The sequence below is a fragment of the Aulostomus chinensis genome, chromosome 8, assembly GCF_037954235.1.
Source record: "Aulostomus chinensis isolate RoL2024-O1b breed Wild chromosome 8, RoL_Achi_v1.0, whole genome shotgun sequence".
NCBI classification, from domain to species: Eukaryota; Metazoa; Chordata; class Actinopteri; order Syngnathiformes; family Aulostomidae; genus Aulostomus; species Aulostomus chinensis.
This window is the reverse complement of record NC_141327.1, coordinates 17,308,650-17,335,781: the sequence shown is the minus strand read 5'-3', so window position 1 is coordinate 17,335,781 and position 27,132 is coordinate 17,308,650. Positions and strand designations below refer to the sequence as shown.

Genomic DNA, 27,132 nt, shown 5'->3' with positions numbered 1-27,132 from the left:
TTTATTAGGGCCTGAGCCAGAAGGTACTTCAGGCGAAGACCCTATTATGTTTTATTCATTTATTTTAAATCTTTTCCTTTAAACTCAAATAATAAAGCTTTTGCTGTCTTCATCTTGTATTGCTGGTCTAAGTCTTCGTCTCTTGTTGCTGGGCTGAAACATAATTTGCAATGAAGTCGGTCGCATTCTTGACACAAACGCCGACCAGAGAATGTCTAAAAAAACTGATGTACAAAGAAGCAACCCAGATGGACAGAAAAACATTTAAAATACTAGTTTTCCGCTGTTTCTGACTGTTTGCGTGGACGCCAGACTCAGACAAGACAGTTTAGGTCAAAAACAAAGACAAAAGTGCTGTGATGAAGCAAAGATGAGGATTAGAGCAGAGGCAGAAATTCTTACAGAATGAGGGTCAGTGGAAGTTTTAGGATGATTTTTACTGGCATTTACAAAGGTGACAGAGAACTGTATTAAAGAAGAAGACATTCAGAAATTGAGTCATCAGGTGTGGGACAGCTGAAGTCATCCTTGTCTCCTGACCTGTGTTGGTTCAAGACATTTGCTACTCCAGTCCCGGTACCAAGAGTGTGTCAGGATTCCCCTTCAGTGTGGTTCCTCCTTTGCCTGCAGCCTCAGGCCACCCTAACCCTGCCCCTGCCCGGTGCCCTGAGCCCTTCCAAGCTGACTGCAAGACTGCATTTGCTTCTGCTTCTGTCTTCTTTTGGTATCACTGCTTACTTATGCATCCCAAAGCTTCGTTAGAATCCGGCGGAGAAGATGTTGCCCAGGGAACGGAAGAAGCTCTTGATGCCTCTGTGCTTCTTAGACTGGGGCATGAGCTGTTCCTCCAGAGAAGCAGCAATTAGTTGGTCCACCTCGAACTCCTCCAAGGACATGAAGGCCCAGACATTGTTAGCGCGACCAAACCTGCTGCACAGGGCTTTGAAAATGGCCTTGTCAACATTTTTTAAATTTTCTGGGGTTACCTCGAACTCCAGTCCCTCAACTTTGGCCCACACATCCTTGAACAGATGTTCAGTGAGGACCTTGAACACTTTCAAATCAGTGCTCACCTTTGCCCTTTTAAAAGCCAGAGTAACAACTTTCTGTATTAACACCCTCACAGCTGCTCTCCTGATGCCTGCTGTCTTCTTCACATCCGTCGGTGGTTTTCCAGGCACAGTGTGTTGGGTTTGAGGCCCTGGCTGGTCTTGTATCTGGAAATGCAAGAAATCTCTGTCTGTCTGTCTATCTTTGACATTATATATACATATATGTACACATTTTCACCAAGGAGTAAGGTCGTACTCACCTGACGGACGGGTGCGATTTTTTTCTTTCGACGCCAAATACGTTTTAGTAGTGGCCTGAGCTTTCCACATCTTGGACGAACTTTAACACCACCTGCTATGAAAGGATGCTGTAGGAGGTCAGGGAACGTTAACTGCCTCTTAGCGTCCTTGGTCATGAGGCCTATCAGGAAACTCTGTTAGGGAGATATCACATATTCACTGTCAATAGTTTTGCTTGTCTTGAAGTACTTCATTGTGCATATTTGCTGGCTTAAGGCAACTTGTTTTTTGTAATGAAAACTAACACACTGTAGCACAGACAGCTGCTGAGGACAAAATAGGAGAAGGTAGTAGTTGTGTACCTTGCAGATGTTGCTCATGGCGCTTGGGACCGTGACTGGATCTGCCTCTTTGCCGTCATCGCTACGGGATGCGCGGGGGGCTTTCTCAGAGTCCTCCAGCTGAGACATTATTTCCTCATACTCAGGACATTTCCCAGTGATGAGGAAATTAAGGAGGAAACCTAAGTTCGTTAGGTCGTCACGCGGGTCAAATGACTGCCTCTTCTTCTTTTCCTGAGGGGATTTGTGGAAAAATCCCCACTTCCGTTGAGCAGCTTTTACTACCCTGGCACACCTAAGACAGAATCACATGTAATTAACACTGATATCTAACGATCCGCACAGCAGTATACTCCTTTAAATCTACTCACCCAAAGTCACACAGTGTGACCAGCCCATCATCCCCCAACATCACATTTCGTGGATACAGGTCTTGATGAATTATATGTCTCAAATGTAGATAATGTAATGCCGACACAAGCTGGCGGGCGATATCGGCAACCTTGGTAAAGAAGAAGAAACAAAGTGACCATTGTGTAAAATCACAATGTCTGGCATGACTGTGAGCTGTGAATGAGTACCTGTTTTTCTGAGAGGGTCTTCGCCTCATCCATAACCTTGAGAAGATCCCGGCCCTTGACAAATTCCATCACAATAATCGTCTGTGGAAATATGTAACAGTTAAGGGATGTAATAAGATGATGTGATTCATCAAAGGAGGTTTGAAAATGACTTCATGTAATCTTACCTGATTTTCGGTCTCAAAACTGTTACGAAATCTCACTATGTTGGGATGGTTTAGAGATTTGGCGATGATGACTTCATTCATTTGTCGTCTGAGCTCGTAGGGATCGCAAAACTTATACATCAACTTGAGAGCCACAACCTGATGGAAAATGCAAGAGGGGCCACAATGAAGCTACGTATATGAGTCTGGAAAACCATATTGCAACCAAAGTTACCTACTTTGCCAGTGGCTTTTTCTATCCCCTTGCGAACTTCACCAAAGAAGCCAAATCCCAACTGCTCAAGTACTTCATAACATTCCATGTTAATGACAGGTGGCATGAGTTACCAGCTGACAAATTATTAACACGCAAAAAGGGATGTTAAGAGTGATTTGTGCTGATTAAAATCTTGCAAATGTTAATGTCAACTTTGGGCTATGTTGACAAAAGAAATGTCATAGAGCAAGAAACAGCTGACATCCCATATATGTGCAGAACCAGTATCAGACTGGTGGCTCCCAACAGGTGTCATTCATCATCACTGACATGCCAGTCCTGACTGGTGTCATTCATCATCACTGACATGACAGTCCTGAGAGGTGGCTGTCATCATCACTGACATGCCAGTCCTGAGAGGTGGCTGTCATCATCACTGACATGCCAGTCCTGAGAGGTGGCTGTCATCATCACTGACATGACAGTCCTGACAGGTGGCTGTCATCATCACTGACATGCCAGTCCTGAGAGGTGGCTGTCATCATCACTGACATGACAGTCCCGAGAGGTGTCTCTCACCCTCTGTGACATCACAATCCTGCAACCTATCTGTCAATCATCACAGATTCAAATCTGTCAAATCAGAGATTCCTGACAAACCCAAAGACCTCTATTGACAGGAGCATTCTGAACCATTCAGTTCAATACTCCACTTGAAGATGTGTCCCATTAAATTACTCATGCAGTCAATAGACTTCATTCATGGTCGTGTTGCTTCAAGGTTTGCATGTCCAAAATACCTGGTGGATTGTTATCAACTTGTATTGCCAACGGCTGACACATCAATAACGAGTTTGTTACTTTTCTCCTCTTCTACTGGATCATTCTAACTTCCAAGGTCTTCGGTGAAAGGAATGCAGCAGATGTCTTCACAATCGGCATAGAAACAGATTCCTATTCAACTCTCAGAGGGACACAAGTACACACAGACCAACCTTTTTCCTTCTGAATGCAGCTCAAATGACTGCACTGTCATGCATTTAGTGGTTTTCTAACGTAACCCTTGTTGCTATTCAATCAAAAGTTATTGTCCCTTGGTACGATAAGCTACGAAGCTCTACTAAACATTGTGGCATCACTGCATAGATTTCACCACATGTTTTTTATCACACTGTTTTACAACAGCACCTGAATAATAAGTAGCTGAGTACAGCTTCATTGTGAACTGATTCAGATAAAATAGTTTTAATCTCTATAATTAGACTCTGGATATAAATACAGATACCGTTTACTGGTTTTAAACTCTTAACTAAGTGTACACCTGCTACCTTTGAAGCAATCGTCTCGTGTTGTTCGTCTGTCCTCTCCATCTTTAAACGACTCTCGTGTTTTATTTTGAAGTCTTAACATTGGAAGTTGAGTGTTTCAGAAAACGAAATCAATAAGAGCTACATTTTGACTTCTCAAACTACCCATCTAGCGAAAAGGAAAGACAAACAAATTCACATTCTCTGTAAAACATTTAATGTGTTTCAGTTCCTGTCTAGACCAGGTTAATCTAACACTGAATGAAATGCATCACAGAATTTCACAAAAAATAAATTCCGATTTGCTAATACACAAAACAGACATCTGTGTATCTGTACTGAATTGGCAGCTTTGAGGATAAGAGGCAGGGAGAGGAGGGAAGAGTAGCGTCAGATAACCGCAGTATCAAACCTTCTTTCAGAGGCCCATTTAAAAAATACATATTCATAGATTTCCCTTTTTTTTCCAGCTGGGGGAAGCAGAAGCTCAGGGGCATAGCTGCTGACACCACATGCTCCAAAGGAGAGGTACAAATTTAAATGGAAATAGTGAGGAAAGATAGAAAAGGGGTGAAGGAAAAGAATGGAAAGGCTAGGGGCAAATAAAGTGCATCAAACAAGAGAGAGCTCTGGATTTTTTTTTTTTTCCAGATTTAAAAAACCTCAAACTTGTCAAAGGCTGCCTTCTCCCTAAAGTACACAAAAACTTCTTTCAGCTCATTAAGCAACATATGAGGGACAACAGTGGTAAACAGGGTAAAGGCAAAGGACACAACGCTAAATGATTCCGTATTTTGCCAGGTCACTGAGCTCCATGTCACCGAAGGCTTCCCACGGGCAAATCACCGTGATGTCGGTGCCAAGACCCTCCATGCCGGGGATGTCGTCTCCGAATCTGGATAGATATGAGACCAATGTCTGGTGAGAATACTGAGAGAGGAGGGAGGAGAGGGAGGGTGGGGAGTTGACTATGCATGTTTTGTCATCTTTAAATGCGTCTCACCCCTTCTGGCCAGGTTTGGGAGCTTTGCTCTTGAATGTGCGAACAGTCCTCTGCTTGAATTTGGGAGGTGCCTTCTTTTCTGCAGGAGCTGCGACTGCGATGTCTGACATTTTGTTATGTTACTGAAAAAGAAAATAAGGGGAAACCAAAACAATTACACGTCACACATCTCTGCAATACTCAGATGTTCTAACATTCCTGTTGACTGACATTTAAATTCAATCCTGGCCCATCACTTTCACCAAAGTGTAAATTTTATACTTTTACACTCGTCTGAATGCCTCTGGAGGTGCAAATGTCGTGTACACATTCTCTAACGAACGTTCTCCAAGTTCATCCAAATCCATCAGTTCAAAAAACAAACGGTGAGCACGAGCTACTCAAGCGTAAACGAATTAGCCTCAACTGTGTCTTCCTGCTGTAAGGAAACTGGTGGAAGTGTAAAGAAGCCTAACATCTTCTAGAATCTCTGAGTGTCGTCCCAGAACGGAGGAAATTCCAGCTTCATCTTACTGGGTGTTGAGGCCTCAGCGCGTTGTTCTGAAGGAGCCTGATGACTCTGCAGGTTTGCTGTCTTGTGCTGTTCCTCCTTCTGTCCGTCTGTCCCTTTTTAAAGTCCTATGAGCTGGCTAATCCCCTCAGCCGTCAACTGTCCTCTGACCTCACAATACTGGCTCGCTTTCAAATAGATGGAAAACAAGATATAAATACAAGGTGTATTTACAGTTGGATACATCTGTCGACATATACATTAAAAAGAACTGTAAAGGACAAGGATAAATGACTTGCTAGAGGCAAAGACTAGACACTCAGTACTTACTTTTTTTTGAGTGAAAGTGAAAGCACGTGAAATAAATCATTTATAAGACAATGTATTGGAGGTTAAGAATGTGTTAATTCATACAGGTCCCTTCTATGTAGTCACTTAATACCACAAGGTCACCGAGGCCAATGAAAATGTGGAGGAGAATCTTCTTGGTCCCATGGTACTGAGAGCGACAGGCCTCACAGAGAGCAGCACGGATGATATATTTTTGTGGAAGTAGACATCCCTGTGGATCCACTGGACCAAAAACAAATGTGATCTTCACATAGAATTTTAGATTATTGCTGAAAAAAATTCTCTGTGACAAACAAACATTCATGAGACCCGAATGCACCCCTTTTGTGACTCTTGACGTATAAAAGCAACTTTTAAAAGTACAAAGCAAATATTAGGCTGTACAGGAACAACGCTGTGGATGCATGGCACCATCATCACCTCACTTCATGTCACACAACTCCCGTTTCCAACTCTCTCATTTAGCTGCTTGCTAGCTACCTCTGTTTTCAAGACACATAGAAAGCCTTCAAATATCTTAAGCCAACGTCAACCACAATGTTCTCCTATGGGTTGTGGGACTCATTCCTGTGCCGCTCAGTGTGAATATATGCATAAACCATAGAGGTTAACTAGTAGAATATTTAATAATAATAATAATAATAATAATAAAAATTCTGCCAAAATTGAAGCAAAGCAAACCTCAGCCCATGGCTTAAATGAACAGGTATGTAAAACACAAAATGTATCGTTATGGTAGGTTCTTCTTTGCAACCATCCATGAGAAGTTGTTGGAAAGTTCTTTCTCTGTCTCACTCTTGTTGTTGTGTCACACTGAGTCTTGGAGAGTGAACGCTGCATCAGAGGAGTGTGTGTTTGCAGCAGAGCCCAAACTGTACAGAAGTGTTGATCAGCTGATTAAAATGCTGGCATCGATTATCGATCTCCCCTTAACAAACATTTAAGTGCTACTCTGGCCTCAGTGCGTTGATGTCACACTCCTTTTCTTTTCCAAAAACAAGAGAGGGTTGGAAAACGATGAGTAAACCCCCCCCCCCCCAAAAAAAAACCCCTGCAATGCAAGAAAACCAGCCATTAAAAAAACTAAAGTGTAATTTCTATTTACTCCACAACAAATGCTGCTCGCACGCACAGTGGCATGCAAGAAGATCTGGAGCACGTGATGTAAGAGCAGAGACACGCCAGGCTCAATTCAGCTGATCGTTCACTTAGTGACAAATAAAGAAACACTTACCCATTCAGCTCTTAAGCCCTCCTCTCGTGGATGAGAGAGGGATGACAGGACTGACACGGTGATCCGGTGTATTCCTCTAACAACAAAGATGAGAGTCTCGGGGTGAGAAAACAATGACGTACAAATTAAGACCCATGACTCCCGGTCGTCGCTGCGTTATCCATCTTTTTTTCATTCAAGTAAAACTTTTGTGTAAATCTATTTTCTTGAGCCCGGTTTTGGTCCTCCGTATCTCATAAATACAACAACAATAGCATAACCTGTCTAAAACTCCAAAACGACTCAATAAAAAAAAAAAGGGGAACAGAATTCAAATTCTTCATTCTGTGAATGTTTCTGCAGTTTTCATTTCATAAAGTAATAATTCTCCATAAATATGTAGGATCACTTTAATCTTTTTTTTTAAAAATTTCAATAATTTGATAAGGCAGCAGACTGACACTTCACACGAGATGTAAGTTTGACACGAGTGAAGTAAATCGCTGATTTAAAGGCAGACGCGTCTCTCACCTGCAGCTCAGCGTGTAGTTTGAGTAACGGCCCTCAGAGTTTGACGCTCATTATGAGCTAACAAAGACTGAGATAACAATGACAATTTAGTGACTTCATATTTTCCTATCAAGTTATTGTTCAATTATTGTTGAGAATGATGTGTCATAATTCCCTGCTTTAATTTTTAGAGCTGGGAACTTCATTTGCTTTTAATGTACATTAATTGATGTACAATTTGCGTGCTGTTCTTTAAAAAAAAAAAAAAAAATCACCTTTTCAAATCAGATTATACTTGGGCTCAGACGAGATTTAGGCCATCAACAATTTACATTGTTCAGGGAACCCAGTGTTCTTCTTCTTAAAGAGATGTTTCATTACATAAACGTCTTCACATGGCACAACACATCCCACCACCCTAATCTAAGCCTAGATTAGGGGCAGGGTGCAAAAAGGGACAGAAAGTGATTGATGTACATGCACAGGGGGGATTACCAGGGGGAGATATATAAGAAGAGAGCAGGACACAGTCCAGAAAGACAAACCTGACCACCGAGACCGTGACCAGAAGTCCCCTGAGCTACAGCCCAAACAGGTGAGATCAAACTGGGATCCTGACTCAGCATGATGCTTTGGCTAACTGTCCGTTCCACAGTTTGGATTATTTATTCTACTTTTCTTATTGTAGTTTATTAGGGGTCGTATGAGATTAGTGAGACTGAGCTTAAGTGTAGAGAAAGCCAAAAGTCAGCAGTAATTTTCAGGAGTTGACTTGACACAGAACTCCTCAAAGTATCTCAGAGGTCAGTCAGTTTCCTTTGTCTCATCATGATTTTTTTGTTTTGTTTTTGCACTTATTTGAATGTTTTTGTCTCTTCATTCTCTCTGGTTTTCGGATTACTTTTTACTCCTTTGGAAAGTTCTATATAAATGATATTTACCTCTGTGAGTAACGAGAGCAGCATGAACGGGTCAATGTGATTGAAAAGCCTAAATCAGTTAAATACAGTTCCGTTTAATTTGATAGAACCTTTGAATGGGATTTATTTCTTTCAATGGCACATCTTTCAATAACTTGAAGTGGTGGTGGTGGTGGTGGTGGTTTGGGAGGGGTTCAAAAAGTTGTGTGTGTGTTCAGTTTGGTTCAGGTCTGTTGTTACCAATAAGTATTTGGGAAATGTATCTTATAACACATTAGTGACCGACATTAAAGTAAAGAATGAAAACTGCAAATTAGAGAGTGTAGTGTCGCAGCGAAAGTTTACAGAATTTAGTTAGGATAAACAAAGACAGGAAAAAAATAAATGAATAGAAAAGAAAAGCAGGTCTATGTATTATGATTTAAACGAATTATTCAACCTCTCCATACGCTGGAAGAGCTCCATATCCATTCATGTTACTTGTGCTGCCATTTGCTCAGCGCAAAGCATTTGATTCGACCGACAGGCAGGCGCGCTCAAGTTGCTTAAATACAAAGTATTTGTTTATGATGTTTGTGTTCTAAGTACCAAGCAGTATGGCTGAATTACTTTTCTGGTTAAATCAAGCATACTGACAAGCTCCATCCATCCATCCATCCATTTTCTCCGGCTTATCCTGTTCAGTGTTGTGGGGGGGCTGGAGCCTATCCCAGCAGCCTTCAGGCGAGAGGTGGGGTTCACCCTGGACGGGTCACCAGTCCATCACAGGACCAACACATAGAGACAGACAACCATTCACACTCACAGTCACACCTACAGTCAATTTAGAGTATCAATCAGCCTCGTCCCCTCTTGATGTCTTTGGACTGTGGGGGGAAGCTGGAGTACCAGAGAGAACCCACACAGGAACAGGGAGAACATGGAGACTCCACACAGAAAGCTCCTGTGATGGAGCTGGGAACCTGAACCCAAAACCTTCTCGCTGTGAGGCGACAGTGCTGAGCACTGCACCACCGTGCCACCTACACTGACAAGCTTTCTTGTAAAATGAGATAACCAAGGTCAGAGAGAGAGCACGGATTATAGCAGATTAAAAATGCAAAATCCCCTTAGACTCAGGGTTTATTACTTAAAACATACACGTGTTGGCTTGAGCCTTTGCTGAGGAATTAGGTGAACTTAGTTCTGCAGGTATATGCAGGTCTGTGCGGTCTTTAATGTGGCCGGGAGTAATCTTTAAAGCCAAGGTGTAAAAATAGGCAAAGCTGTTTGTGTAACAGGGTCCCAGGAAGCTCTATGACACTTTATAATTTGACCTAATTGGAAGGTTATGTCATGCAGGCACTGGGCAGTTGGGTCTTTGAGGAGGACGGGGGCCGGCAGGTGGTCTCACATATCCAAACTAATCTACTGATCGCTGTTTTTCAGACCATAAAAATGGCAGACGCAGCTGTTGCAGCACCCGCTGAGAAGAGGGCCCCTCCTAAATTCAAGCAGAGGACTGCTCGCACCTTCAAGAGCAAGGCCCCAAAACCAGGACAGAAGGGGTACGCTGGGCTTGGAGGTGTCAGATTGAATTAAAAAAAAAAAAAATCAAGATTACCTGAAAAATAAGATGTTTTTATTTCCAGATTCGGAGACGACATCCCCGGTATGGAGGGTCTTGGCACCGACATCACGGTGGTTTGCCCATGGGAAGCCTTCGGTGACATGGAGCTCAGTGACCTGGCAAAATACGGAATTGTCTAGAAACCCTCCTGTTTCTTCACCACACTTGGAATTTTTCCCAACAGGGTTTTTCCTTAATACCACCATCTCTCCTGCTCCTGTTGTTCCTCCCCCACCGAAGTACCTGCACTGATGTCTGTCTATTGTGTTGGGTTCACATGGATTTTGAGAAAAATTGGACAAAAATGCATCTAAATTGATCCCAAACATAAAAATCTCCATATCTAATAATCAAATGTCATATATAAGATTATTTATCAATCAACACTTATACATGTTTCCATTTGATGTCAATACTTTGAACTCCAATTCTCCCTCCCCCTTCTTACTTTGCACAAGTCCATTTTTGAGAGACAATGGATTAGATTCATAGCAAGCAGGTGTGATCGAATCACTCAACCTGCAAATCTCTCTCCTGCCTTTTCCCGCTCCAAGGCCCTCCCTTTCCTTTCCTTCCATTTGGAGCTATTCCTTCTTAATGTACAGCTTCTCATGATGTACTATATTTTTGTTTATGAATGTAAATGTACGCACACAATAGGAATGGGAGTCGCAGTTGAGTAGAACTGTACAATAAATATCATCCCCCAAACATCTTGTTTTGAGTCGTTTTGTTGATAACAACTGAACCCAGACACAGATCCCAGTGTACATGCCATCTGCTTATTATATTTGTTCAAAATCACCATTTGTCGTGGCTGTGTGTGTTAAAAGGTGTTATTCCTCATGGCAAACCCATACATTATTTATCTCAATCTGCGGTTCACCGGAAGCTACATGTTGCACTTCAAGGAGTGTTTAAAAAAAAATAAATCTGTAAGATTTCTGGCTGTAATGTTTGCTACTTGAGTTGGATTTCTCTGCTCTCCACAGTCTCATCCAACTACACACCACCCGCTCCCCATTAAGCAGCTTAAGCAGACGTTGGTGACGACAACGACAATAAAATCGAGCAAAATCAAGAGTGGACACTAGTCTCATGGGGGGGGGGGGGGTACAAATGAAGGAACGCTGTTTCATTTCTGCTGGAGGTGTAAATAGACAACTGTTTAATTGTAGTATGACAGTCAGTTTTGTTGTTTCCACTGACCTCAAGTGGCCAAACTTTGTTGGTGCGGATGGAGTAAGTTAGTACAGTTACTGCCTGTGAATGACTAAAATTAAGTCTGTAACTGATTGGAAATATTTCCTCTTACCTTGCAAAACCTTCACATTAACTTGCAAAAAAGAAGAAGGAGGAGAAGAAGAAGTTCCATCATGAGTTTTGCATTCAGTTCAGCTGTGACTGATCCACAATGGTGTCCTCAAATGAAAAACAACATTTACCCATGTCAGCAGTGAAATGTGTAAAAACTTTGGGGGCACACAGGAACTAATACTGCTAATCCGAATCAAACACTAAGAAATATGTACAAATGTTAAACTAATATGTAAATTTAATTTTTCATTTGAGGACCACACACATTTGGGACCATTATTTTCTCCTCATAGCTCAAACTAACAAATCCAGAAGTAAGACTTTATAAGGTGTGTTGATGAAGTGTTCATCAGGAGTGGGGCAGCCGGCCACCGCAGCCGTACCCGTAGCATCACAGCAATACAACTGTAGCCCAAAATCACACCCAATCTGGCCTAAAACCCCTCCCAAAAAAGTTTTTTTTCTTTCAGTCGTCACCAATAGGAGGCTTGAGCTCACAATGACACGTTTCCCTCCTGCATTCCTTCTATGTGAGTTCAGAATACATTAAATGTCAACCGTGTTAGCTTGACATTAATGGAGGCTGGCTAACAGAGTGACCAAACGCCCCAAACATCTCCTCTATCCAACCATATGCTCAGTGACCAGCGAACACTTCGATCTGAGCTAAAAACAAAAACCCTACAATAACACTTCCAGTTACTTTCCACCCTGGATACCTCATGAGTTGCATCCTTGAGTCACAATGAAGTGATGCAGGAGGGATAAATGTCTTTGTGAGCTCAAGACACCTATTTGTCAGCGACTGAAAGTGAAGTATGCTTTCACCAACAACCATCTCTACCTCTGCTGTTCTACTGCGGAGTATTTCAATTCTCTGATATCAAAACTGACTCCTTAAGCTTGACAGAGTTCAAAAAATATTGCACGCTCGTAAAAGTTTAAGAAAAAAATGTCCTCCTGTGTACGTCGAACTGTCTGTAAAATTCTTAATTTCTCTACATAAATACTAATAAACGACCTGAAAGCTTGATCACAACAAAACATTTTTATATAAAACATTTTATATTGACATTCAATAACAAAAACAAAACAAATTAAAAACCAAAACATAATGGCAGTCAAGGGGGATATAGACTCGACGGAGGGAGAGGACTAGTCATTGAGAACCCATAGCAACTATGAAGAATGGCCACATAGTTTACTATAATACAGTGGCAAGAAAAACCATGACAAGAAAATGAAGCTGCCACGTTCTTTGCCAGGCAGCCAGTTTGCCAAATAGCACTGTGCTCTTCGTTGCGTTCGCTAGCTTACACCGCTAGCTGCCTGTCACTCTCGGTGGAGTTTAGTGGTACAGAAGAAAGCCACTACGCTCTGCCTCTCAGAAGTCAAATATGAAAGACACAAGATTCATGCAAAACTATTTTTTTTTTTATAAGTATCACTCATGCTGGTTTGTCCATGCCATCAGTGGCTCCTCATTTATTTTATTTCTCTTCTTACGTTGGGAACCAGAATGTGCTGGAGACTGTTAGCGTCTTTGGCTAGGTTTTTTTTTTTTTTTTTTTTTTTCTTTTCCTGTCTGGAGCACAATCTATAATAATAATATGAAGATAGGTTAAAAAAGAAAAGATATGAGCAGCACATTTAATAGAAAAGAACATCTGTGTAGCCATGAAATAATAATAATAAGTTATAGAAACTTTATCTGCCCTCATTTTACACTCCACTTAGATCATATCCCATTTTGTTTGTCACCACATTGGAATATTAACCCGTTTATGTATGAGTGATAACACTTTCAGACATTTTACTGGATTTAAAAAAAAAAAAGAAAAAGCAACTGCACTGGACCAGATTTCACCACTGAAATGTAAGGAGTCTGCTTCGACAAAAAAAAAAAAAAAATTAAAAAATTAACGGCAAACCTGAAAAGCAGAAGAAACACAAACGCAACTGTTTTCAACCAAAGTGCTACAGACCTATGTTCATTCATTCCAAATGTCTCAAGTCACCTGAAAAATATGGACATGAAAAGGAAAATAAAAATGTTTAAAACAATCAAACCATTGTATATTTTGAAGTATGATCATGCTAGCTAGCAAATCCTATTATCAACCAAAAAACAAAACAAAAAACAACAACAAAACAACAGCCTGGACTGACTTTAACCAAGAGGACAAAAGTCTGGTAGTGTTACATGCATACCTTGCGCTCTCCCCTCAGGTATGATCTTGGCTCAAAAAACTTTACTCCAAAGCAAAAAAAAACAAAAACAAAAAAACAAAGCTTGAAATCTAACTTGCACCTTATTTGAAACAACACTTACAGATATTAAGAAAAATAAAATAAAAGGACAGAAAGTAAATAAAGACAGCAATAGCAAGGATTATGATCATAACAATAACAAAGATAATATATTTATACATACGTCAGAAAAATGTGCTTTCTACAAATCTTTGGAACAAAAACAGAAGCCAAAAAAAAGCAACATTTGGAAATATAGAATACAACGGTATAGAAATATGCACAATAGTAGGTGTTTTGCATTTAAATATTTACCATTAAATCAACGACAGAATCTCTCTTGCTCAGTAATTGCTGCATCTCGAACACAATTACCACCTAAATTATTTTTCAGGAAGACTCATTTAATGTTGGATTTGCTCTAGAAAAAGTGGAGCATGAGGGGTAAAATCCAAATAATAAATCTCTAGGAATACTTGAACCTCAGGGTTTTGGGTAAAGATGATTTAAAATCAACTTGAATGAGAGAATGTGGTGGTTGTAGTGTTTTGTATGTGTGTGTGTGTGTGTGTGTGTGTGTATGTGTGTGTGGTGGTAGTAATATCACAGAGCAGTGAAATCCTGTGCACAAGACGGATAATGTGAATTTGTGTCATATTTTCAAAAAATTGTGGAATATTCTCTGTATAGATGCTTGTTTTTGAATTTTAACCCCAAGGTTCACTGTGAAAACTACATGTCCCATTACAGCAGTGGCTACCATGTAGCTGAGTCAAACAAAATAAAAGGTATAATAATGAGAATAATTACAATAATCATAATAATTTGGTAACTTTTTTTTCTCTAAACTAATTTCTTTGCATATCATAACAATTTAAAGGTTCACCATTTCCACTTACTAAGAAAACTTGAGGTAAGGAACAGCTCTAATAACCCTCCCTCCCTCAGCTTTCGGACTTGATTCCTACGGTTAGAAACCGTCACATCATCCCGCCAAGCTGCCGTGTTCAACCTCCCTCTAACAGAACACAGCCAGGATCGAAATCCTTTCATTACCATCCGCCCACATCAAGGAAGAATTATAAAATCCATTAGTGGGTGTTATATCGTTTTAGTGACTCTGGTTCAACATGTTTTTCGGTGCTCATGTGAAGCACCTTCTTGCCTCCTTCTGCGTCCATGTTTTGTGGACACCTTCAATGCTTGTATCCCTGTCTTTTTGCTTTAAAGTTGAGAACATTCTCATACATGGTTGACAGCTGTTAAATGTCCACACACAGCCTTTGGAAGAACATCTGGGCTCCATTCCGAGTCTTGTGCTGCTGGGTGCTGAGGGAATAAGAAGGGGGACTATAATACAGCCGTGCAATAGGGAAGGTGGCCATTTTTAGTCTCTTTTTTTTTCTTCTTTTTTAATGTAAAGGCCATCCATCAGTCTTTAATACAGCATTCCTCTATTTCTGTAGTAGCGTATATAAGAAAACATGGGACTGCTCTGGGATAGGATCTGAAATATCTTTGTTGTAGTTGACTCCAAACTGGGTGCAGTCCACCTCCACGACAACAGAGGGAGCTCTTTCAGAGTAATTCAATGGAAGAGTGGAGCTCCTGGGGAACGTGTCTTTAGTAAGGGGCAAATCTACTGTAGCCTCCCCTGTACAGTGTGGCCTGTGAAGCAACAAGAGACATCTTTAGGAGTTGAAATCAATCACTTCAGTCAAAATAACCTCCATCAGGTCTCATCTCCACCCACGTCCTCCCTACAAGACACATTCTGTACACTTCTTCTCTAATCCAGCTTTGATCCTGGTTCTGTTACAACTGGGGTGTGCTCTAAATATTTATAGCTGGTCTAAATGGTGAATTTGAAAAAAGGACCATTTAATCCAGTTTGAGCAACTGGCCAGATGTTTAGAAAAAGAATAAAACCAGAGGTTGTCCAGGATATTAGGAGGGACACTGACCCCTGCTGGTACTTCAGTAGACATCTCAGCATTTAGTAATTTCATGTACCTACATCATCTGTTTAACCATATGCACAAAAGTTGTTTATATATTTTATATTTTCGTTCAGTTCATCTTCAAATGTCTGACCAGAGGGACTCACCATGGCTCCAACCCCGTAGGCCGCTGGGGCGAGCGCAGCATGGTAGGGGTCTGCTGTATAAACTCGTCCGTAGCTATAGAGACAAAAAACACAACATGAAAGATGCAAACACTAAATGTAGCCAGATGACTAATACCGTATAAATGCAGCGCTGGAGGGATGATGGTTAATTTGAAAACACTTCCTGGGCGATGATCCGAATTGAAACCCCCCACCGACTACATATTGACAGAAGCGTGTACAGAAAGCTTCCCACTCACCTGTCACTGTAAGCAGCTGCTGCAGCCGCCGCTGCTGCGGGAGTTGCTACCGCAGCTGGCTGGGCGTAACGATACGCTGCATAGCCACCCTGTGAGGAGGCGATGGAGAGAAGAGAGAAATGGAGGACAGCAAGAGGCGATAAGAGGATAAAGAAAGAGATACAATGGAGGGAGATGTAGGGCGGAACAGAGGGAAGGGTAAAAATCTTATTAAAAGTTTGCTGCGTTTCTTCTATATATTAACAGACTAGCAGTGAGTCTAAAGGGCTACATTGTAAGAAAAAACTGCTGAGAAGAGAGCGAAAGATTAACAAGCAGACAGTCAGCAAAATCTGCTAATCTGGTGCAGTACAGCATTCACAAGGATGTAGCTCAGGCTCTGTGTGGGTCTCTCCCTCCATGACTAACCAGGGGAAGAAAAAAATCTCTTCCATTGTACATTTTAGCCTCTTTTTTTATTCCCAAAATTATCTTTCCCACTGTGAGTTGGACATGGAGGAAGGGATAGATCATACCCGCTAACTGTGCCCCACCCCAGTCCCCCCCCCACCCCCACCAAAAACATGGTTAAAGAAAAGGGAAGGGGTGGCAGGATGATCATTATTTATGTTGGATGGACAGCTGATGAACAGACAAATAAACTACAGGTGTAAGGAGTCAGCCAGTCGGATTAAAAAAGTGGCACGCACACACACACACACACACACACACACACACACACACACTAAAACACACACTCAGACACACACATTTCAAGTAGCCGGCAACCAATCACAAACACAGCATGCTTCCCCAAACTCTGAATGTACAGTGTATTAGACCAAACAGCCCTACAAAAACAAAAACACCCCCCCCCCACACACACACACACGAAAGCGCGCACACACATACGTGCGCACGCGCACACGCACACACTGCTGCATTCTACCCTAAAGGATCAATCAAGTCCCTGCATTCAGGACCACACAGTTGCTGCTGTGGGAGGAAGACTGGGGGAAGAGGAGGAAGAGGAGAGGAAGGTGAAAGGGTGGAGATGTACAGAGGGATGAAGAGGAGAAGAGGGTGAGGGAAGCAGAGGAAAGACTAGATGAACTGAGAAATAAGAAATGGGGAAGAAGAAGGTGGCAAACTATAAAAAGGGTAGAGAATGAACTGAGTGAGAGGGAGAAGTTCATAGAGAATGAAGGTAGGAGGGAAAAAAAGGAGGGTCTGGGGGAGGAGTCAGCCTTGTAAGTATGTCTGCATGCCGACACTGATCGAGTTAGCATGCCACAGGTGAAACAGATAGGGAGACTCCTGGAAGGGGTCTGAAGTTACAGCTGCATCAAGATTCTTTCCCTCTGAGCAGAGGCTCCAATTTCAGTTTTTCGTCTCGTCAATTTTCTTACTTCACTCCCTATCTTGTCTTTAGTGGTGGCATTTTTTTTTTTGCATGCAACATTTTGCTTAGGAAATATGGCACTGACTATGATGGGTCAAGTTACTATAAGGTTAGTTTTATGCTGTGTTCCAAGACAACTTGGAATTCAGGAAGTATCCCTTCAGTCCACGTGAAACTGTTGAGATAATAATGTTCCAGCTTCTGGAAATTCTTGGAAAAATGTGTGCATATTTTGATGACATTTATTGAGGCTTTTAATTAGTGAGACGAGTACTAAGCTCCTGGAGACGCTACGAGTCCTTTTCTAGATCGCTGATCTGGAAGAACTATTTTTGGCAGTTGGGAGAAACCCATTTATGAACAGATTTTGATGATACTGAGTTCATATTCTGTATCCATGCAGCGTTTCCTAGGCGTAGACGTATGTTTTCTCTGAGTGGTTTTGAGTCTTTCATTTGTTTAAATGTTTCAAAATAACACAAAATCCTACACAGTTCTGTTGGAGGTGGTAAACTGTGGTTTTTCATTCAGAGTACATCTGTCAGCACACTGATGTAAATGGCACACAGTTTACATAAAATTTAAATGCATCTTGGGGAATCAAAATGAATTTCAGCACTGAACCTCTTTCCCCTGGGCAGATTTCTGTTCAATATGACTTCATCAAATGTGCACATTCATCTACCCCTCCAGCAAATGATTGGTGAATTTAACTCTGCTATTGCACATTCATTAAAATGCAGATTGAATGATTTTCTCCCCCTTCCGCAACTCCACCCTTGTCAGAATCCAGTGAGTTAGTAGAAGAAGACAGAGAAGGCATTTCAATCTCAGATGGTCAATAATGTCTAGCAGCACGCAGTCATTGGAGACGAGGAGGATGCACACTGGCTCTCACACAGAGTGTGTAAACCCTACCTGAGGCAATCTGCCACTAATGTCCTGAAACACTAGTCTACAGAGAGAACAGAAACAGCTATTGTCAACCTGGTCACACACGCGCGGGCACACACACACACACACTCCATTACATACACACACATTCATAATCACATTGGTACAAACTCGCAAATGCACAGGCAAAACCCTAGAGGAGTCTACTCATGAATGAGCACTTTGATTCGAGTGCGGGCAGCTACGTGGAACATTTTATTTAAAAGTACATTATGTGAATTTGAGAATGTTCCATTTAGAGTTATTTAAGATTGGGTGCCAAAAACAAAAAAAACAAAAAAAAAAAACTCTGATGAAAGCACTTAAAAGTACACATCTCTATGGGTTTTGGTCCATGCTGTTTCACACTTGAAAACCCACTGGCAAGAGGGGGAAAAGAGGAGTGAGGCAGTAGAGGAGAGAGAGATGTATACTTACATAGAGATCAGCGGCACCGTAAAAACCTTCCTGATAGGCCATCACACTGAGAGAGAGATAGAGAGGGAGAGAGAGAGAAACGAGAAAGGAGGAGGACGAGGAGAAGAAGAAGAAGAAGAAGAAGAAGAAGAAGAAGAGAGGACCGGTGGTGGAATGTCGAAACAAAAAAAAATGGTGTGATGCGCCACCATGTGGGCATTACGGAGGACAAAACAAGAGTGAGAGAAGTGAAAAAGCGGTGCCAAACAGATTGTGAAAGAGAGAAGAGAAAGAAGGGTGAGATTATTACACACCGTGCAGCATGCAAGAAAAAAAATACCACCTCATTGTAAACAAATTTGAGAGTGATACTATTGTTACTTCAGGTGGTGAAGTCTCCAAATAATCACATTGAAGTCAGTAAAGTTAAATTGATGTACAATGAAATGGTATTTCAGCTCAGCAAACTCTCATCGTCATTGATTTATTAAAACTATACATTCAAACAATTATGATCTTAACTAAGTGAAGACATGCGTGTAAGAGGACAGTCGTCTCTACCTCTCATTATCAGTAGCAGTTATGTGTTATTAGACACTGTGTGTGTTGGTGTGTGTTTACCCAGGGTAGGTGGGGATGGCAGGTTGCGGCACAGCTGCTCTGACAGCACTGTAGACGGGCCGGGCGCGACCCCGCAGATGAGCGCCACGAAAGGTCGCAGCGGTGGATGCAGCCGCTGCTGCAGCTGGGTACGGAAACCCCGGGACTGAGAGACAAAACAAAGACTTTTCAAAACACCTGCAATATTTGGTGCATCATGTTGGTCTTCTGCAGGCTCAGTAGACACACAGCTAATAGTTGCTGTCATCATACCTGTGTAAAGCTCAGGGCTGTACATGGCTCCAACCACAGGACTCAGCTTCCATCCAGCTACACACACACACACACACACACACACACACACACACACACACACACACACACACACACACACACAGATTTTTACAGAAACTCACTGACTCACTTTTGCATAACACAGAGCTACACAATAATCCACGATCATCTTAATCAAACTGTTATTAATAATATGAACATATTGTGTAATAATGCTCTACTTCTATGTTGTCTTAATTATTCCAAGCAACCTGACATTATAAATTAAAGTCCAATATTGGAAACCAGTTTTAGCTCTAAAACAACACAACAATGGAACCTGACTGATTCATTTGGAATATAGTTCCTGCTTCATAAAAGCAATATATCTTTATTAAATCAATGTAATTTTGACCATAAGAGCCACCCCCAGAACTATTCTGTTTACATATTCTTTTTGATGACTCATTACCCCCCCCCCCCACACACACACACACACACTCGGGTGCAGGTGCCGAATGACTTGTAAGAAATTACAAAGACACACACAAATAATAATGAGAATACGACAACTCTACATTTAAAACTTGGATTTCTGCTTCATCTTGGTTCTCTACCAAAACGCATCCTTTCACCCTTGTCGTTAAATTCGTAATCTAGTATCTAAATCTTTTTCTCTGACTCCAACGGATCAATATTAGATCACAAATCTACCAGCTAGTGTAGAAGGCTGATTGTTGTCCAACACCAAAGGATAAATCCAAGTTTAAAATAGATTTTTGCCAGTTTTGCGTGTGTATGTGTGGTTTAAAGCTACAACGCGCAGAGCATAACTGAGATCATAAAAGGGAAATAATATATTTATGTATAACCTCTCATTAAATTAATTGCATGCTACAGATTTGGTTTCCTACACAGGTAGAAACTACATTTGTGTACTAGATGTAATACCATATGGTAGAGCAGCGAGGCCCTCTCCATTGGAGTACGGGGTGGTCATCTTCTTGTTGGTCATCACTCTGGCTGTGGCGTTATTGACCTGGGCATCAAAGGAGGCGTCAGAAGGTACTTCGACCCAGATTAAGTACGAAAAAATAACAAATGATGTCAAATCCAATCACGTGAAATTGTATGTTGTGTGTGTGTCATTAACTGAATGCATTCCCTGACACAAAAGACAAATATGCTCATATCGCACTTGTGAGGTGTCATTAAGGTTTAAGAGGTTTTAAACTTATGACAGGTTAATTCTGTAGATGAGCAGCGATGGTATTTGATGCATGCGCTTCTTTTGAAGGAGAAAGACATTGAAAACAAGGATCCTGGTGAGTAGTCAGGCAGTTTTGCACACAAACAATGCAACCATCGGCACACAGAACAAATAATAGAAAAAAATTTCAGAACAAAGGCATTCAAAAAGAAATCCAAGACCATTATATTGCGACCTTCAAAAAAAAGGAGGGAAAAAGAAGGTGAATTAAGCGGCATATTCATCAGTTGAACACAATGCAAAAAAAACATCAATCGAAGAGTTCATACACAAATTACACGCAGCCAATCAAGAGCGCCTTACATCACCAGAGGTGAGCCAAACTAGCCAATCAGCAAGCATCAGAGGCAGCAAGAGAGCAATCAAAAAAGGTTGGCAGCCCTCCCAATCAAATACACATCATACAGAAAAAAGAGGAAGGGGAGGGAGAGAGAACGACAGAGAAAAGACAGAAATATAGAGGGATGCAGGAGGAGGAGCCAGTCCACATGAAAAGACACAGAACACATACATGATGTGGAGGAGAGAGAGAGAGAAGAGAGACAGGGAGCGTGAACAATCCATCCAAATGTGCAAATCTAAAGACAACAAGATGCGCTATACACATACACACGCGCGCGCGCGCACACACACACACACACACACACAATATACATCTCCACCTACGTTGGATCTAACTGTACATGAGCAACAAGAGAGAAATGATCAAATGAGGAATACAGAGAGAGATATAAAAGACAGAGAGGATGGGGGATGCAAATATCATTCCTCAAAAACAAAAACAAAAATTTAAAATCAAACCATGGTTGTGAAACACTGCCAGGCATTCCAGATCAGTGTCGCACACCAGAGAGACCTCGAAGCACACAACCACCAAAACACACCATCCAGAACCAAACTGAAGTAAAACAAGGACACCTCTTTTAGGAAAACCAAAACAATGAGAAGCTGCTGGTATCTAGTCAGTGGCACAAACGTTTGCTTTTCTTTGCTCTAGAAATGATTTTATTGCCTTTTAAGAGTTGTCTCACACGTAGTGCACATATTGGTCATGGACAGAGCAGATTTGATTTGAAGTAAGATAAACTTGCATCCTCTTTAAGGCACGCACTTTTCATCCACATAGATCATGTTGTTTGATTCTAAACAGCCGTACCTCTACGAGTGTCTGCAGTCTAAAAAGTGGTACAGAAAGGGATGATCAGGTACACCACCATATCAACAACTATCATCCTCTCTCCGGTAAAGCTATCATAGCACTCATGCTTCAGCATGCTGTCCCACTAAGGTGCAAAAATGCAGCTACTGGCTGACACACGACACAAAGAGATGACATAGTACTAAATGACGCCATACAGATGACGAGAAAGAAGAGTAAACCATGCAGGATACAGCTCTGGAGGTCAATGCTGAATGCAGTTAAGAGAGGTGATTGGAATGAAGGCATAAGAAGTGGTAGTCATAGTTGTTGCACTTGCAGGTAGATGCAGTACATTCAGTTATACAAGTGACCTTTATAATGCCATGCGGTCAATTGCTAATCTCGAAATCGTTTCATTCACCACCTCCCCAATCAATTACAGGATTAGCCAATCAAGTTTCAATCAATCAATCAAGCTCCCTTCAGTAGAGGAGTCCGTCATTTGGGTGTTGGGTGCATTTTATTTCATTTGGACGGATGGGGTGGGGGGAGGGGTCATTCAAAGATGATGCCATATGTACACAACTTACCGTTGCCAGGGAAACGGCGTGAGGACACGCGAGCAGTTACCGTGGAGACTGACAACAACAACATACAAAAATCATCAGGGAAATAGAGAAAATATATGTAAGAAAGAAATGATGAACCAAAAAAAAAAAACATAAATAAAATTAAAAAAAACAAAAAAAAAAACGAGGTAATGAAAAGCAACCCCCACCCTGTGGTAAAAAGGAAGTGATGTCACAGGTCACGTGTAAACAGTCACCTACATGTATCAGCCATTTGACACCAATCTAGCCTTTAGAGGTTTAAAACCCACTATTAACACAAAAAAAAGGAATGGAAACAGAAATGTGAAATCTAACTGGGGAGGGAAACTAACTGATTATAATCTCTCAGAATCGATGTTCTCCAGTGCTAGCGGACTACATCACAGGACAGAGACGAGTACAGAGATATGCAGAGGGGATGGACAGCAGAGGAGGATCACAAATGCAGATGCATATGAAGGACACACAAACTGGGAGAGACGGACAGACAGACTGGCCAGGTGAGAGAGAGTGGAGATAGATGGAGAGGAACCCAAGAAAAACACAAGGACAGGAGAGGAGAGGGAACGACATTTATCTGTTGCATTCTCTTCACTTGGTCATTCTCTCTCTGCCCTCCATTTTTTTTTTTTTTAAGTTCTGCACACCAACGCACAGGGACAGAGAGAGAAAGCGGGGCATTCGAGACCATGCAGAGGAGCTTTAGTAGCAAGTGATTAAAAACAAAAAAGAACAAAAACAAAAAGAAATCTAAACAAAGCGTGATATAAAATCAAGAGCCAGAGCAAATGGCGAAAGCACGGTGCATTTCATCTTCCAAAGGCCATTTGCAACTGAAATCCGAGCTCATGCTGACAAATTAAAACAGATGTCACAACAAAATGCACTTCCATGAGGTCTGGTGTGTTGTTGTTGTTTTTTTTTTTTGCTTTGTTTTAAATCAGGAGTGGTGGATGCAAGTGTGTATGCGTGTGCAAACATATTTTGATATAAATGTATATATATATGTATATATATATATATATATAAAAATAAACCATCCATTTCACGCGTGTGAAATTTTGAAGCATCAGAAATGACACCACACTTCTCACGGCTGTCTCATTCTCAAAAAACTGCCCCTTGAAAATGCCCCGTCATGCAGAAGTCATCTTAACACATCCCAAACTGTCACCTGTGTAAAATTAATACAACATCCGACCTTATGACCCATCCATGCAACATAGAGTAGCCTCAACAGACACCAGCAAGCACTATTTTTTTTTTCAGAAAAAACCTTTCCAGTCAACCATAAACCAAAAGTGGCCACTCGTCATGATCATGGAAGAAGTGATGATGGTGGTAAAAAAAAAAGAAGAAGAAGGTGCAGGTAAAAACAAAGATCCTACATGCTGTGACAGAAGCAGATATTGTCAGCAACCGCAGTCGCAGTGACGTCTCACCGGCCATGCCTGTTGTGTTGCCGCTCCACCCAGCATGCTTTGCAAACCACACAGCTTTGAGATAAAAAAGGTGCAATGGACAGCCCCACGACATCAACAAGAACAACACCAGCATAGACATCGACAGGAAGTGCCGTCAACATGAAACGTCTGTGTGCACGGCACCACTGCACCATGCTATAGTGAAGCCAGAGGGGTTAGAATTGAACACACAGCCGTCCCGTAACCTTTTCTGGGGTAGAAACAACCAGAACAAACTCTCATTGTTGGACATGGAGGGGAAACAAAGGAGAAAATGGTCACCGTTTAAAAAGAAAACAGGCGAGGGGGGTGAGTTACCTCAATTTTACGTCCTTCCACCAGCGTACCGTGAAGCTTCTCTCTGGCCCTCTCTGCATCTGCACTCGTCTCAAATGTTACAAAACCAAAGCCCTAAGAGAAGAAGAGGGGGAGGAAGAGGAGGAGGAGGAGGAGGCGGGGTGGAGGGATGGAAGAAGAACAGGAGGCTTTTAAGCTTTCACTGAACTCTTTTCACCATTTTTGAAAACGCCAACTGTTCTGCTCTCTTACCTTGGATCCCCTCTCATTGAAAATGATCTCCACATCAAGGATTTTGCCAAATTGCTGCAAAAAAAAAAGAAGATGAAGAAAAGATGTGAGTCATGGACTGAATCTTGCCACAGGGAGGCAGCACTGTTCAACCACAATGATGAGCCAGCTCTGGCAGTCTTTTCTTGCAGCATGTCTTCCAGCCCTCTGCACCACATTTCTGAGACATTCCTCTTACAAAACAGGCCTGCACATGGCCAGCTTTTACACCTGACAGCAAGATGACATTCCACCTTTTGGTTTTAAATGTCAAATAGGGGGAAAAAAAAAAAAAAACCTTTCAGCAGAATAGATATGACATATTCAAGTGAAATGCCAATCGTGGATAATTAGAGCTGGTTTGAATATAAAAAAATGAAAACTGAGGTCAGGAGTGCACGGCTGTTTTCCGCTGCTTATCCATTGTTACGTGATTGTGCACCAGGGAAACAATAATTCAGCCTCCATACCCCAAACATCTGCCGCAGGTCAGGGTCTCTGAAGCGGAAGGGGATGTTGGACACGTGGAGGCGTTTGGGTGTCCCTTTAGCGTCTGGATCATCCCCGATGCTCCCTCCACCACCTCCTCCTCCTGAGCCGACTCCTGACTGCCCATCAATCTGAGAGGACCCATCAGACTGTTGGGACAGAGAGGCAGGAGAGAGACAAAGAGGAGGGAGATCAAAGATGTTACAGTTCATCTCATAAAGCTGGCTAGATGTCACAAAACACAGCATCAAACGTGATTTTTTATTTTTTTTTTTTTGTCGATTGACTCAGGTTTTCAGCCTGCCGTGACTGGAGTTGGTCACGATAAAACTGTTAGACGATTAACAGTGCGATCATGAGTAACTGGGAAAGTTCCAACCTGTGAGGTGGGAAAATTCACTCAAAGCCTTTTTAACTCTGATAAAGTTTCAAAAGCTCTAAGAAGTTTATTTGACATGGCAGCATTTGTGGTGAAGGATAAGAAATGTTTCAACATTTCCAAAGTGGGGATGACTGTGGTATCAAATTCTGTGTGCGGCAAGTAACATTAGCCCTCTTGCTAGCTGAAACAATGTCATCTACTGTCAATATTCTTACTGAAATATCCAATTCCGGAGTTTCACCCACCCCCCCCTCCTGTGCAGTAATAGAGCGGACATCTGTGGTGACTGGTCGTTCACTGATTCTTGTAGTTACATGAATGCTCTCAACTGGGAAGCGGGAAAGTTTCCTTGTGGAACCCCAGCATGAACAACTGACATCGATCAGCGCACAACACTGGTGGACCTCTAGCTTGGAGATGTCCCCTAAGATTTTCTATAGCCTACATGAATCTTGGTTTCAATGGAAAAATAATGACTGAGGATGATTAAATGGATTTTACAGAACTTTGAATTCATCATTTCAAGAAAATATATATGGATGGTATGAGATGATTGAGGGTTTTTATCACTGCGCCTTAAAAGAGATTAGCTAGATTCAACTCTGATGGCGAGCTTCTTGAGCAGTTTGGTAAAATTCTAAACTGAGATAAGAATAACTATATATAGGATAAATTTCAGAGGAACTGACCACTGAGTTGGAATCAGATGAGATTATTCTATGATACAGAATATTCCTCCACTTATCTCTCTGCACCCTCTTAAAGTTAAGACATGATGTGGGCTGCAAACAGGAAGAAGCTGGCGCTCACTTGGGCACTGAGGCTGTTGGCAGCGTTGGCGGCGCTGTTCCCTGCTCCACCGGCTTCAACGGGGCCCTGGACGGCTCCCGCTGCATACAGACTGCCCCCGTAATCCAGGGTAAGGCCGTTCTGGGGGGGTGGCGGTGGAGGTGGAGGGAACGCGGAGAAGGGAGGTACGAGTCCCTCCTGACCACCAGCACTATCCTGAGAGCCCTGATGGGAGACAGAGAGAGGAAGTCGTGAAAGCTGAGTAGCCGTCTGGCCAAATTCCACAGTATCTTTTACTGAGAGCATCACCCAACCACACCGAGGCCACTTTCCCAAGCGCCTCATTCGAAAAGTCACACAGGCATGGATATTATAACTCCATTTCCCTGTGTATGTGTGTTAATGTGCACATGCATCCACACCCCCCCCCCCCCCCATTAAATATTCACTGCAGCCACATCTATTATTGAGGGTCAGATGCCCCCATGCTCGGTGTTGTACAATGGTGAGTGTCTAACGCCTGCACACACGCTCACAAACGCCTCTGCATACAAACCACCTTTGACATGCAGACGCCCACACACCTAAACGCTCACACAAAGACCAACTGTTAGTGAGGAAACCTGCCCAAATGCTTTGCGCACATTATTACCCCAGAAAATACTCGTGTAAGTTACCGACACTCCAGCGCGTAGGAGAACAATACAGTCACCCACAAACACGATGCAGGCAATAATAATAAACACACATTCCTTGCTGTTGGCAGCGGGGCACAGATACCCTACATGGTAACAGAGCGCGGAGGGAGACAGCAGGGACGGGAGGGGTAGAAGGTGATGACTGATAGGGGAGCTATGGCCTGCGTCTGATCTGGAGCTGTAAAAGATAAACCAACCATCGAT

General features: G+C 42.0%; 4 protein-coding genes across 5 annotated transcripts in view; 1 reads left to right on the top strand and 3 right to left on the bottom strand.

Moving 5' to 3' along the window:
• Positions 1-2,925, bottom strand: LOC147257427 (serine/threonine-protein kinase 36-like). The gene is made up of 7 exons (XM_086211340.1): positions 2,600-2,925; positions 2,382-2,519; positions 2,215-2,295; positions 2,005-2,135; positions 1,655-1,928; positions 1,313-1,486; positions 1-1,217 (listed from the first exon to the last, which is right to left on the bottom strand). Exons 1-7 carry the CDS (start codon positions 2,699-2,701, stop codon positions 759-761), a joined length of 1,359 nt encoding a protein of 452 aa, XP_086067466.1. The 5' UTR covers positions 2,702-2,925; the 3' UTR covers positions 1-758.
• A 1,159-nt stretch (positions 2,926-4,084) lies between these two features.
• On the bottom strand, positions 4,085-5,558 carry LOC147257426 (retinal cone rhodopsin-sensitive cGMP 3',5'-cyclic phosphodiesterase subunit gamma-like). Its single transcript, XM_086211341.1, has 3 exons — positions 5,401-5,558; positions 4,888-5,009; positions 4,085-4,779 (listed from the first exon to the last, which is right to left on the bottom strand). Exons 2-3 carry the CDS (start codon positions 4,995-4,997, stop codon positions 4,662-4,664), a joined length of 228 nt encoding a protein of 75 aa, XP_086067467.1. The 5' UTR covers positions 4,998-5,009; positions 5,401-5,558; the 3' UTR covers positions 4,085-4,661.
• A 2,064-nt stretch (positions 5,559-7,622) lies between these two features.
• LOC147257425 (retinal cone rhodopsin-sensitive cGMP 3',5'-cyclic phosphodiesterase subunit gamma-like) lies at positions 7,623-10,708 on the top strand. Its single transcript, XM_086211342.1, has 3 exons — positions 7,623-8,046; positions 9,800-9,918; positions 10,003-10,708. The coding sequence occupies exons 2-3, from the start codon at positions 9,809-9,811 to the stop codon at positions 10,118-10,120; spliced, it is 228 nt and encodes a 75-aa protein (XP_086067468.1). The 5' UTR covers positions 7,623-8,046; positions 9,800-9,808; the 3' UTR covers positions 10,121-10,708.
• Positions 10,709-12,330: 1,622 nt separating this feature from the next.
• The window catches only part of rbfox2 (RNA binding fox-1 homolog 2), a 36,940-nt gene continuing 22,138 nt past the window's right edge, over positions 12,331-27,132 (bottom strand). For both annotated transcript variants that reach the window (XM_086211338.1, XM_086211339.1), the window contains 11 exons: positions 26,252-26,455; positions 25,041-25,208; positions 24,553-24,606; positions 24,322-24,414; positions 20,470-20,557; positions 19,519-19,575; positions 19,267-19,411; positions 18,667-18,712; positions 15,915-16,003; positions 15,655-15,727; positions 12,331-15,215 (listed from right to left, as the gene is read on the bottom strand). In XM_086211338.1, the coding sequence (XP_086067464.1) occupies positions 15,171-15,215; positions 15,655-15,727; positions 15,915-16,003; positions 18,667-18,712; positions 19,267-19,411; positions 19,519-19,575; positions 20,470-20,557; positions 24,322-24,414; positions 24,553-24,606; positions 25,041-25,208; positions 26,252-26,455 (1,062 nt within the window). In that variant the 3' untranslated portion in view covers positions 12,331-15,170. The remainder of the gene's footprint in view (positions 15,216-15,654; positions 15,728-15,914; positions 16,004-18,666; positions 18,713-19,266; positions 19,412-19,518; positions 19,576-20,469; positions 20,558-24,321; positions 24,415-24,552; positions 24,607-25,040; positions 25,209-26,251; positions 26,456-27,132) is intronic.